Raw genomic sequence first — 12636 nt, 5'->3', positions numbered from 1 at the left:
CGGTGTTCAAACTCGTGTGAACGAGCGAGTTTACGAGTGAGATCACGCGAGAGTTTGAACAACGCTTTGACATCGTTCATTTTTCAGTGCAAACACACAAACTGACATTCAATTCTTATAATTCGCACTTTGAAGTTTACACATACGCTTTCCACCCATTTGTAGATGATCATTGTTTAGTGTGTTTTAATACCTGTAAAATGTTGTAATGCCATTCGGTTCAAGAACGTCGCGTATTGCAGCGATGTTTGTATACACAGCCATTTTTTTACACATGTATCCCAACCCTTGAAGAAATAGTTCTCAAAGTATTCGATCTTTAAAATATAACAACAAATTCGTTATGAGGTTTGAAACTGCTTTAATAAGTATAATCAATAACAGTATCAAACAGAAACAAATATCAGAAGCAATAACAATACCATTTTAACAAACTGGCATTGTACCTTTTCACTTGTAAATACCTTGTTTGACCGCTGTAATAATACACTGACCTACTTCGGTTGTAGCGGCGTGGCTTAATAGGAAACAGATCTTGTTGTATTCTATTTATTTGTGATTGTTTATTGTGAAATTTATTGAGCAGTTGTTAAGCAGACCTCGGGCAGAAAACGCCGGATGAACCCGCAAACTGCGAGACATTAAACTCCTGTGAAAAGGAACAATGTTCGGCAATCCGTTTGGTAGTGACATTGCCAAACTTGGGGTGACTTGAAACAGATTCGTTCGCGACATATTGGTATCACCAATTATTGGGGGTCCTTGAAACCGAAGCGAAAAACATTCACACACGTATGAACGGTGTTTACACAAGTATGAACGATTAGAGGGGTTCAAGAGTAATGAACCTTGAAATTTAGATCACATGACCGCTCTTTCAACCAACCAACGTTCGGGAATCTGTGTAAACTTGAAAGCACGCAAGCTCACTACTCTCCCCCAAGACTCCCCATGTACTTAGTTAGCCTTACTTTCAAAACAATGCCATTGTATGAGGCTTCTCTCCAAATTCAAGGTCAAACTATTTCTTAAATCAAATTCTACATCCATTTACGTTACCATTTTTATAAAGTCAACATTACTATGAAATCAAATTTTTACATCAAAATCAGCATTTTTATCAGCGTTTAGATGACCTTGATTTATTTCTTAAATTACAAGTCAGAACTTGGACTAAGTGGCAGGGTATCCTTATATTTTCAGTCATCAAATGGAGAGGTGGAAATAAATAATCACAGGTGATCTCCATCTGTATCCAAGGTTTATCCTTGTGCCTTGGCATCTGAATAAAACAAGGACAAACATCTAATGACCTGACACGACCTCTATTTTTTTATATAAACAAACATTGGCAACATTAAAACATCAATGGATGTCAGGTGTCACTGAATAACAGGAGAAAAGTACTTAACTGAATTGAATAAATCAATGTTTAAAATCAAGTTTTTATTATTTAGATATTTTCATTCTGCATCGTGCATACCTTTAGTTTGGGTTGGAATCACCACTCATGTATGTTCTATACTTCAAGTGAATATGCTGCCACAAACCGTAACTGTAAACATCACCTGCACAGAAACCACAATCACATTCTTGATTTAACCAATATAGATTAACCCCATTTTTTAACAGTATGATGTCACTGGTGTCAGTTTAAGTAGATGGGGTGATTACTGTAAAGCAGTAAATTTACCTTTCTATCGTATCTTGCATTCAATTAAAACTTTTATTCAAATATAGAATAAATGCAAATATACATGTTTTGTAATGATTTAGATGTTGGGGAAATCATAAAAATATGATATCTTAAATGATATTAGGAAATGTAGAAAAAAACAATGCAGTCAACTATGATTTAAACAGTGTTTTATTTCCATTAATGTTTACATTTTTCATAATACACGACATAACAAAATGGAAATAGGATTAGCAAACAGGCCATATGGCCTATGTCAATGCTTCTCCGCATGTAATTCGTTATTATCTTGACTTAATTCTATGGAGCAGACATTAGGACATTAATGAATAAATCAAAACAAAATAAAAATAAAGAAAAAAAAATAAAGAACAAGATACCAAGTGCATTTTATGTTTATAGGTTGTTACTTGAATTCCGTAAAGCGGTTAGTTTCAGTTATGTAATTCTGTACGGATTTTATAAGGTTTTCATTGTCTAGAGGAGATAAATCGTCATTGCCGTGAAGTATGGTATATATGCTGAGGTGGTTAAGGACAAAGTATTTGTCGAGTCTAAACTGGGCATAGCGGGGACATGACAGAAAAAAATGGATAGCATCTTCTCTGTTGTGGCCACATGAACAAGTGGGATCATCAATCAGGAATCTGTCAAATAAGTGTGCTTTTAAATCACTACAACCTAGCCTAATTCTGGATAGGATCACTTGGTATTGTCGCTGGCCATAACTAGCAATGTATATAAAATTTGAAGAAATCTGAATGTTTGTGGAAATCAATTGTTTAAACCTAGATAGGGAATCTACATTTCTGATATTGATATCAAGTGCATTCCATGCTTTAACAACAGAAGGCAGGAAAGATCGGTTATACTGGGATAAGCGCCCTGCATTTGTCTGAAAGTCGTTGGAGTTACGAAGGTTGTATCCTGTTATGCTGGAGATGCTAGGTGGGACCCATAATGATAGGTATTTAGGAGTCAGCCCATTGACCATTTTGTAATATATACATAATTTATGATAATGTCGTCAGTCAGACAATGAGCAATAACCCGTTTCCCTGTAAAGCTTTTCGTGACTAGTTCCTCGTACTGCTCCACATATTGTTCGAAGAGCATCCGAGTGTAGGTTTGCTAGCATTTTTACTTGTTCTTTGTTACAATTATCCCAACTGTTATCGCAGTAGTCAAATATGGGTAATGATTTGTACATAATTTCAAGCGCTCTTCGATTTAACCTGTATTTTAGACTACGCAAGCAATTAATTAGTGGGCTCACTTTACCTATATTAACTATATGGTTTTCACAACTGGACATGATTGCATAGCGACTTTGATCCTATAGCCTCGTGCCGGTTATATTCGGACACTTGACGTAATTTCCATAGATTTACATGTTATTTCAGTTTAGCATATATAATTTTCATGAAGTGAGTTTAGGCTGGATCTTTGTAAAATTCGACAGGTAAATGTGAAATCATTTCTGCTCTGCGCACATAATTTCAGCTCAATTTTCCGACCACTATTTGACTAATGACATCACATTTATCAACATAAGTATGGTTTCACAATGCACAATCCCATAAGCTGCCATCTTAAAGGAGTTAAATTTGATCAAGAAGCAGCAGGAAATTAAAGAGAATTTATGTGATTGTAGGTAAGATGATACCTCATAAATGTGCAAAATTTGACTTGGATCTTATGAGAATTAAATTCATGAAAATTAGTCAGAGCTCCAGATAAGCTGGGTATTTGCATATAATACGCTGTAGAAAAGTTTAAATATGCAAGAAAACTAAATGCCAGCGTATGAAAAAACACTAAATATTTACGTTTACGCCATGTCAAAATAACAATGTGTATTTACCCAATACATCAAAATCATGTTGCATATCGTATCAATTCAAGCCAATCGAAACAAACCTGAACTTTTTCCGTCTCCAAATTTTCGCAATTAAAAGAATCTTGAATAATTGAAAACGCATTTAAGATGCTCAACACAGACAGTATACCAGTCATACCTTCACTGATTGGCCCATCTATAAATAACGACCAGTCAAATAGCTGTTGTCTTTCTACATGTAATGTAAACAATTGATGTTGTCCAGCAAGCGTGGTCGAAAGCTTAAACACACTCAAAATAAAATATCTAGTTTTTTAAGCTACAAACAGAAAACTATTTCATTAGAGGACTTCTAGATGAATTATAAGGCAAGTGCTGTGTTTCACAATCAGATTCAATTGACGGTGATATCTTAATGAACTTGTAACATTAGCTGTTCGTGGCACCAAAACAGATGTAGCCTAAGGCACATAATATTTCTTACAGCACGAGTGGATAAAGCTGTATTAGCTATTATAGATATAATTAAGCATTATTTGTTATTCATCTTTAACCTAGAGGATCTTGTATTATCTCTATTATTGAATGAAAAAATGTTGCACCTCATAAACTTGATATTTGAAATAAATACCCGGATTTTAAAAATATGGTGGGTATCAAAAAGTATAGATACCAACTTGAAATTGGAAATACCCACTTAGTTTCACAAGTATGGGTATCATACCCACATGGCCTAAAGCTTACCTGGAGCTCTGATTATTTATGCTGCATTAAATTATTATGTAAGTCTGTGGAAATTATGTCAAGTGTCCGAATATAACTGGCATGGATCTGTAGTTTAATTAATTCAATCTAATTGTAACGTTACTCACAGTGGTAGTTATAAATTGAAAAAAACAAACCCAAACAAACTCATCCACTCCTTGATGATCGACAACTGAATTCATGATTCGCTTACAGCAGTGAAGCTCCGCACATCGATTAGATCGCTGACTGCTGTATATATTTACAGAACATGGATTGCTTAAGAGTTTTAGAAAGCCTCGTTTTAAATAGGGTTTTTTAACTGTTGCCACAATCAATAATGAAGACGCCACAATCAATAATGAAGACGAAAATTAAAATGCAGTTTGGGTGGGGTTCTTTTAACAGTAAAAAGAACCAATTTTCAAAAAGCAAAAACCGCTATTGGGATCATTTGGTGGTCATGTAGGTGTATGGATGGCCGTTGATCTGACTGTAGAACTTAAAAGTTAGATCCACACTACAACATATTTACTCGTAGTACAGCAAGGGTCACTTGCCGACTTTGGACTTTGAACTTACACGCTCTCTTGATCAAAATCAACTAAATGATACTAACATTAGTAACAAGCTCGGTTTTCTTTGGATGCTGGAACCTACAGTTTGAAAGCCACCAGTGTGATCAAATGTACCTGTCGGGCTTCGGTCATGAATTTCGTTAGCCGAGAGCCGAGTGGTGGTCCTTCACAGTCATGACCTGTGTTTTCAATATCAAGTAAATAATCATTCATGTTGGTATTTCTGAATGAACCATGACTGTTTTTCGGTGGGCAATAGAGTTGAACATAATGAAAACACATAATGAAACACTTACCGCTATATATTCAAGGAAACCTCTACTCCGATGGCCCAGCTTGTGATCAGGTTGCGTTGTCTGCTCAAAGAATCAGAGTGCCCTCTGGGAAAAGCTAACACTTTGGAGTAACGTTCCTTGAATAAAATTTCTGCGATGCTACCCGACGTTGGGCCAACGTAATAATCTGACAGTGACTTTGCCAACCATTGCCAACGTTGGGCCAATGTCGGAATGCTATCTGGGATATTGTTAGATTTTATTTAATTATTATGATAACATTTGAAGTCTAATTCATCTGCCAGTGGTAAAAATGTCAGGACTGAAACAAAACAAGGTCAATAAACCACCCTCTTAAAATAGCACTAAATCCTACCTACCCTCTACTGCAACTACACTAATATCAGTGATAAATCTACAAATTCAACTGCCTGAGTCCCGGGACTCACTGAGCTGAATAACTATGAGTCCCTCAGAACTTTTATGAGTCCCTAACAAAAATTAATGCCACAAATATTATTCAAACTGGTTTATTGTTACTATAGGTTGCACAGGTGAGTCTGACCGGTCTGGGATATTTCACAGAAATGAGCTGGTAGTACCTAAATCGTAACAAATGGAGACTCTTCCATTTTAACTTGTAGTTCATACCCTATCACATCTAGCACAGATGTTACAGATCACTGGCACTGTTTGGAGAATCATAGTTGATTTTACCTTCCTTGAAAATTTCAATGTCTACGTTTTCAAATTAACAAAAAATGTGCAGTTGCAACCTGGAAATCATCACAAAGTTTTGGAGCCTGAATGGACAGTTTATTATCATTATGATGAGATGTCTGGTCCAAGTTTTATTTTTAGAAGTTCTGCATTTAGCATCTTGTGTCATACCATTTTCTTTACCATTTTCAGTACACAGTTTACAAAATATTAAATCACCTTCCCTGTCATAAGTCAGCCATAACCGATGAGTATTCGGCCAACCTGACTGAAATGTCCTAACTTTGTGTTTTCTGACAGTTTTCCTGGGCAGAGCATTCTCTCGATTCCCTTAAATCTCAGTTTTGTGAACTTAACAGCCTTAGTATCTATCTGGTTGGCATGTCGACTGCTATATTATACAAAAGTTACCAGACCGGCTGGAAAGTTACCAGTCCAGAATTTTCAGGATTAAGATAATATATAAAGGAGGTAAATAGGAGGAGGGAACTGTTTAATATCAGGTTATTGTCACAATAACACGTTTTTAAATGTTTTTAGTCATTATATACATTACAAAATTACGCTGATTCAACAACCAGACCATCGGCCGTGCAACTTTTTAAAAATGACCGTCTGGTCGCAAAACAGACCGTCCCGGACGGTCGGGCAGGCGGGAGTTTGCAACGCTGATATATGTCTTATATCTATCTATGTATATTTCAGGTCAGACACTTACACTACAAGTTTCTTCATCCTCAGTACAATATTGTCACAGTCCACCTGTACAATTACATATATCACTGTACCTAAGGTGATGCTGGTAACACACGTTACCGTCATCACAACATGGCTGCAGACAAGATCGCTTGGCGAATATTCCCTTCGAATTAGCGGTCTTCCACGTGTATAAAATCAACATTATTTAGCACACTGATAAACTTTGATGGTGTGAATACATTGAATGCACTGAATTTGCTTATTAATGTAAATGTGTTGAAGAATAAGCATTTTTAAGATCTTGCGAGGATGTCGGTAACTCAAAAATCTGGATATTGGTAACGTGCAATGAATGATGCTGGTAACAGGTACTGTCCTGCTTTATTCGGTATAAACAGAAATTGTCGGTAAACAGATATACAAAGGAGATACTAATATCTGTTCTTATGTTTTACACAGATGTGTACTGCTCCTACATTAACAGCATGAGCAACTTTTTCTGTGCATCGGAGACTTGTTGCTTGCCTTGAAGCAGGGTGTGTTTAATCACACTATTTATGTCATGTTTCATTGAACTTGAACGGATTTAGATGTGTGTGCCCATTGTCCATTACGCTGAGAGCTTTTTCTCTGTCCCTCCTCAATTCGGACATTTGACATGTTGATTTCGTTGCAATGTTGACGTTTAAAGTACATTTTACAGCGTGCATTTATTGGGTAGGGCTGAATATATAAAGCTATATAGTCTGTCAATCTAACTTTCGGGACTGCATATTTTGCACCTGTCAGACATTACATCAATTGAACCCTTGCCCAGATTGAGTTGATCAAAACAATCACAAATAAATAAAGATATACACATGGAACTTAATTAAGCACCTCCCCCCTCCCTCCCCCCAACATATTTTAAGTTACTGACTTACCTAATGATAAATCTTGAATTTTAACAATGACTATTATTTGAACTGTATTTCAATATTTAAGGGTTTTGCTATATCAATCGTCAAAACACATCTCAATATACAGTTGAAGCACACTACCCACAATTGTCTCAAAAAGCACTATTAACATCAATGCAGCTAACTGTATAAAACGCCCAAACTTCTTAAGGATTTTACCAGTATCTTTTTCAATGGCACGAAGGAGACTACCAGAAGTAAGAAGATGGCAAATTATTGGAATGCACGACACCGGAATGTCATGCAGGGCTATTGAGCGACAGCTTGACATTCACCACACTGTCATAAGTCGAAAACACTGTCAAACCAACAAGGTTAAGGACTGACCAAGGTCAGGTCAACCCCCAAAGAAGAGAGTTAGATAGATAGATAGATAGATAGTAATAACTGTATAATAACTGATGGAAAAGAAATACGAAATTAACTAAAACTTTTTTATGAGACATTATACGCTGAGCAAACTGAAACTGACCATGAGATGGCAGAAAACATACTAGAAACAACAGATACTCTGGAAATGAAAAAAGATTTATTTGATATACTTGAAAAGCCAATTACGGGATCGGGATTTAGCAAGGGACATTCTGGATCCTATATAAGACGAGTATATGGATGACAACTTCTTGTTTATTGTATAACACAACGTTTCTGGAGTACTTCTTGCCCCTTCTTCAGGTGATTAAAGACAGATGTAGAAAGCAAACTATATATATATACCGATTTACAGAAAGCCCGATGTATACAATCAATCACAGAGATCAAGATCAGTTATAACAACAGTAATAATTGGGATAAGGTAAAGACAGTTGACACAAATAATGAGGATGAAATATGTGGATACAGCAGATATACAGCTAATTAAGTGACAATTAGATTTACAGGAAGTCAGAGATGTATATGCAATCAATCAATGAGGCCAGATCAAAAAGAAGTTATAAAAATAATGGGATAATGTAAAGCCAGTTGACACAAACAATGAGCATAAGGAGATGTGAACACAGCAGAGTGATGATAAGTGACAATAGAGGTGGGTGTGGTTCAGCTTTTGTGATGTTCCAGGCACTTGGGAGGTATACGCCTTGATCTCTATTAATCTCAGGGGTTAATCTCCTGATGGTGATGGCTTCTAGTATTTTCTGTTTTCGCCAATCGTGAACATTGATAGCCAAGATGCTAGTCTGTTGCCAGTCAATAGAGTGGGTGGGGTTGTTGATTATAGGCTCTGAAAGGGCAGATTTGTGGTCGGCTTTTACAACAGATGTTTTGTGTTCTTTGAGTCAAAGGGGTGTGATGTCTATCCGCTGTAGCTACTGCATCCAAAAACTCTGTAAAGACAAAACCATAACCATCCCCGAAGCAGACTGACTGACTGAGTTTGGTTTTACGCTGCTTTTAGCAATATTTCAGCAACATCACGGCAGGGACAGCAGAAATGGGCTTCACACATTGTACCCAAGTGGGGATTCGAACCCAGGTCTTCGGCAGGACGAGCCAATCCTTTAACCTACCTAGCCTAGTGGTCAGACTGGTCAGACACTGTCACTACAAGGTTCTTCATCCTCCGTACAGGATTGTGACAGTCCACCTGTACAGTTACATATATGTCTTATATCTATCTATGTATATTTCAGGTCAGACACTGTCACTACAAGGTTCGTCATGCTCTGTACAGGATTGTGACAGTCCACCTGTACAGTTACATATATGTCTTACATCTATCTATGTATATTTCAGGTCAGACACTGTCACTACAAGGTTCTACATCCTCAGTACAGGATTGTGACAGTCCACCTGTACAGTTACATATATGTCTTACATCTATCTATGTATATTTCAGGTCAGACACTGTCACTACAAGGTTCTTCATCCTCAGTACAGGATTGTGACAGTCCACCTGTACAGTTACATATATGTCTTACATCTATCTATGTATATTTCAGGTCAGACACTGTCACTACAAGGTTCTTCATCCTCAGTACAGGATTGTGACAGTCCACCTGTACAGTTACATATATGTCTTATATCTACCTATGTATATTTCAGGTCAGACACTGTCACTACAAGGTTCTTTATTCTCAGTACAGGATTGTGACAGTCTACCTGTACAGTCTCATATATGTCTTATATCTATCTATGTATATTTCAGGTCAGACACTGTCACTATAAGGTTCTTCATCCTCCGTACATGATTGTGACAGTCCACCTGTACAGTTACATATATGTCTTACATCTATCTATGTATATTTCAGGTCAGACACTGTCACTACAAGGTTCTTCATCCTCAGTACAGGATTGTGACAGTCCACCTGTACAGTTACATATATGTCTTACATCTGTCCATGTATATTTCAGGTCAGACAGTGTCACTACAAGGTTCTTCATCTTCAGTGCTACTGGGTGACAGCTTCCAGTTGACCTGCACAGTGACTGGAGGCGGCCCTCTACAAGGAACACTGAGCTTCCAGCGGGGAGCAGGAGCAACACCATACAGGCCATGTATTGTCAACTCTAGAACCTGTGCACAGTTCACTGGTGATCCTGGCTACTCATGTGGATGTGTGACTGGACAGACAAGGATATTCTACACAAACATCACAGCTGTCAGTAGAAATGATAGCAATAACTGGACATGTCAGGACAGTAACAGCATCAGTAACACCATCAGTGTTGATTTTTCCTTATCCTGACTCATGCTTAATTGCTTGTCTTCCTCCTCTTGCGAACATAGTGGAACACTTGTATCTCCTTATTGAAGATCCTTCAATAAAAGCATACGTAAAATCACTAATCACTACTCACCAAGAGTTATCCTTCTTTGCTGTTTTGGCGGGAAACTGGCGCCACTGTTCCCCACATGCTTCACTCTCTCCTTCTTCGCCCAGTGAGCAGGTTGTGAGAGTGCCTGTGTCTCCTTTACGGTACTATATCCTTTTATTACTTAGTTAGTTACCTTTATTATACTATTATAGAGGTTTAGCTAATATCCTTCAACAATATGGTTTAATATTTAATCGTATTTAGCACTGTTTATTCACGGTGTAGTCCGTTGTTTACGTTCATGAAAAACTGTTCCAAATGTAGATTACATTTCTCTGCTGCTGACCCTCATCAATTGTGCCCTAGCTGCACAATACCATGTTCTTTCAGCTCATGCTGCAATTATTGCAAGCAATTAACTACTTGTGCATTTAATAAATACATTGTTTGCGTCCTTAGACGTGCTGCGGATAGGTCGAGAAGGGTTGATCCAGTCATGGATAATTCAGCTGAGTCCCTCACCAGTCAACTGCTGTCTGACGACCCCCTACCGTCTGGTGTTCCGCTGGAGTTTCCCTCGGAGGAGGGGCGTGGGACGAAGTCCGCCATCTCCAAGAAGAGACCTGCTACTCCAGACATCCCGTCGTCGCAGCCTAAGACTCGGAAATCATCAACCACCCAGCGCAGACTCCGCACCCCCAGGGCATCGTCCACCACCAAGGGAAGTCAGCGCAGACAACCCGGACTTTCTCGGCCGAGATTGTCCCCTTGACGGAACAGGGACTATATGATGATCAGCCGATCATCATCCCAGAGGTTCATCGCAAGAAAAGACCGGTCTCAGCTACGGTGACTTCAGCGCAGATCTCTACTCAACCCGAGGTATCAACGCTGACAACAGATGACCGTCCAGTGGGCCCCGTCGCTATCACCGCAGAAAGGGCAGCGCCATTACCACCGCAGACCTTCAAACCCAGGCGACTTCATGCAGCAGTTCTCCCAACAGATCATGGAGATGATGGAGCACCGTTACGGCCTGGAAAAGAAGTCACAGCCAGCCCAGGTCCCAGCCCTGGCCTTCGCTAAGGCTCCAATGCAGACGTCATCTCTGATGGGCCCGCCATCAACGTGACTTCTGCCAGCAGAACTACACTCCCGGACCAGCCTGCGCGAAGGTTGACGCAACCATCCCCTGCGGAGGACTCGGACGATCATCATCCGCGGAGGCGTTCGCAAAGGACGGCACGGTCTTCACCTGCTTCGGACTCGGACGATCAACGTTCGCGAAGCGTTATGGGAGGAATCGCTCATCCCCGACTCTGGATCGGACAACCAGCCTTCGCTTCTGGGACCAGTCGCCAATCCCCAGATGCGGACTCAGATGATCAGCGTTCGCGAAGTCTTCGCAGGACTTCAGATACAGTATCCAAGACATCTTCATCACGCAGATCGTCGAGGGATTCACCAGGACATTCGCGAACCCACAGTCGCTCATCTCCGCGCAGGTCTCCCGCAGGTCACCCTACAGACACAGTTTGCCAGGCCACTCACCACGCCGATCTTCACGCAGATCCACGCAGATCCCCGCGAAGGTCTCCACGAAGGTCTCCACGAAGGTCACCACGAAGTTCGCCCCACAAGTCTCCACACAGAGGTCTCCACAGTCTCCACGCAGGTCGCCACCCAGATTACCATCTGAGGAGTATCAACGTCCCTTACTCAGCACTCCTGTCACTGAGGATGATGGCGGCATCATCTTTTCGGACTCTGAAATACGCTACTGGATGGCTAATGGATTGGACTTGGCTTCACCATCTAAAGACGATAATCCGTCTCACACCTATCTTATGCGAGAAGATGATGTCGACACGCTCACTCTCCCCCCGATTGATCCCATCGCAGCGGTTCCACAGAACCTGGACGCAGCCTTCAAGACAGCCACTAAAGCCCAGGCGCCGCATCTACCACAGTTCAACGCCAAGAAGTTCTCCCATAACATGGATCCTTTCCTTAAAGCTCAGGACATCGACGAGAACTTCAAGGTCATCAGTGATGCCAAGGCCAAGTCTTACAAGATTGAGGACAGGAAGCTGGCTCAAGTGGAAACTATGACCAGACGGATGTTCTTCGGCCTCAACAGATCTCGGGCAGTCAACGAAACGCTCATCGCCAAGTTTCGAGACTCTACTGCGGAAGAAGATAGAATGATTTATTCGGCCCTCCTTATGCAGAAGAAGGACCAACAGTTCATGACAGACCACCTTTCATCCATCTCCGCAGCGCTGACACTGGCTCGTCGACAAGGTCTCCTCGCCTCCTGCAGTTGGAGTGAACAGTTTACCAAGTCACTCTACACAGCCCCGTGGTC

At 40.0% G+C, this 12636-nt stretch overlaps 1 protein-coding gene across 1 annotated transcript in view; it reads left to right on the top strand.

The window, feature by feature from the left end:
• LOC124253581 overlaps nt 1-11400 on the top strand; it is a 34103-nt gene extending 22703 nt beyond the window's left edge. The window contains exons 2-3 of the mRNA XM_046687388.1: nt 9864-10177; nt 11170-11400. Of these exons, the coding sequence (XP_046543344.1) occupies nt 9864-10177; nt 11170-11400 (545 nt within the window). The remainder of the gene's footprint in view (nt 1-9863; nt 10178-11169) is intronic.
• The last annotated feature ends 1236 nt before the right edge of the window (nt 11401-12636 follow it).

The sequence above is a fragment of the Haliotis rubra genome, unplaced genomic scaffold, assembly GCF_003918875.1.
Source record: "Haliotis rubra isolate DU_JTF1 unplaced genomic scaffold, ASM391887v1 Scf545, whole genome shotgun sequence".
Classification (NCBI taxonomy): Eukaryota; Metazoa; Mollusca; class Gastropoda; order Lepetellida; family Haliotidae; genus Haliotis; species Haliotis rubra.
The sequence above is the reverse complement of the archived record's forward strand: the minus strand, read 5'-3'. Positions and strand labels throughout refer to the sequence as shown.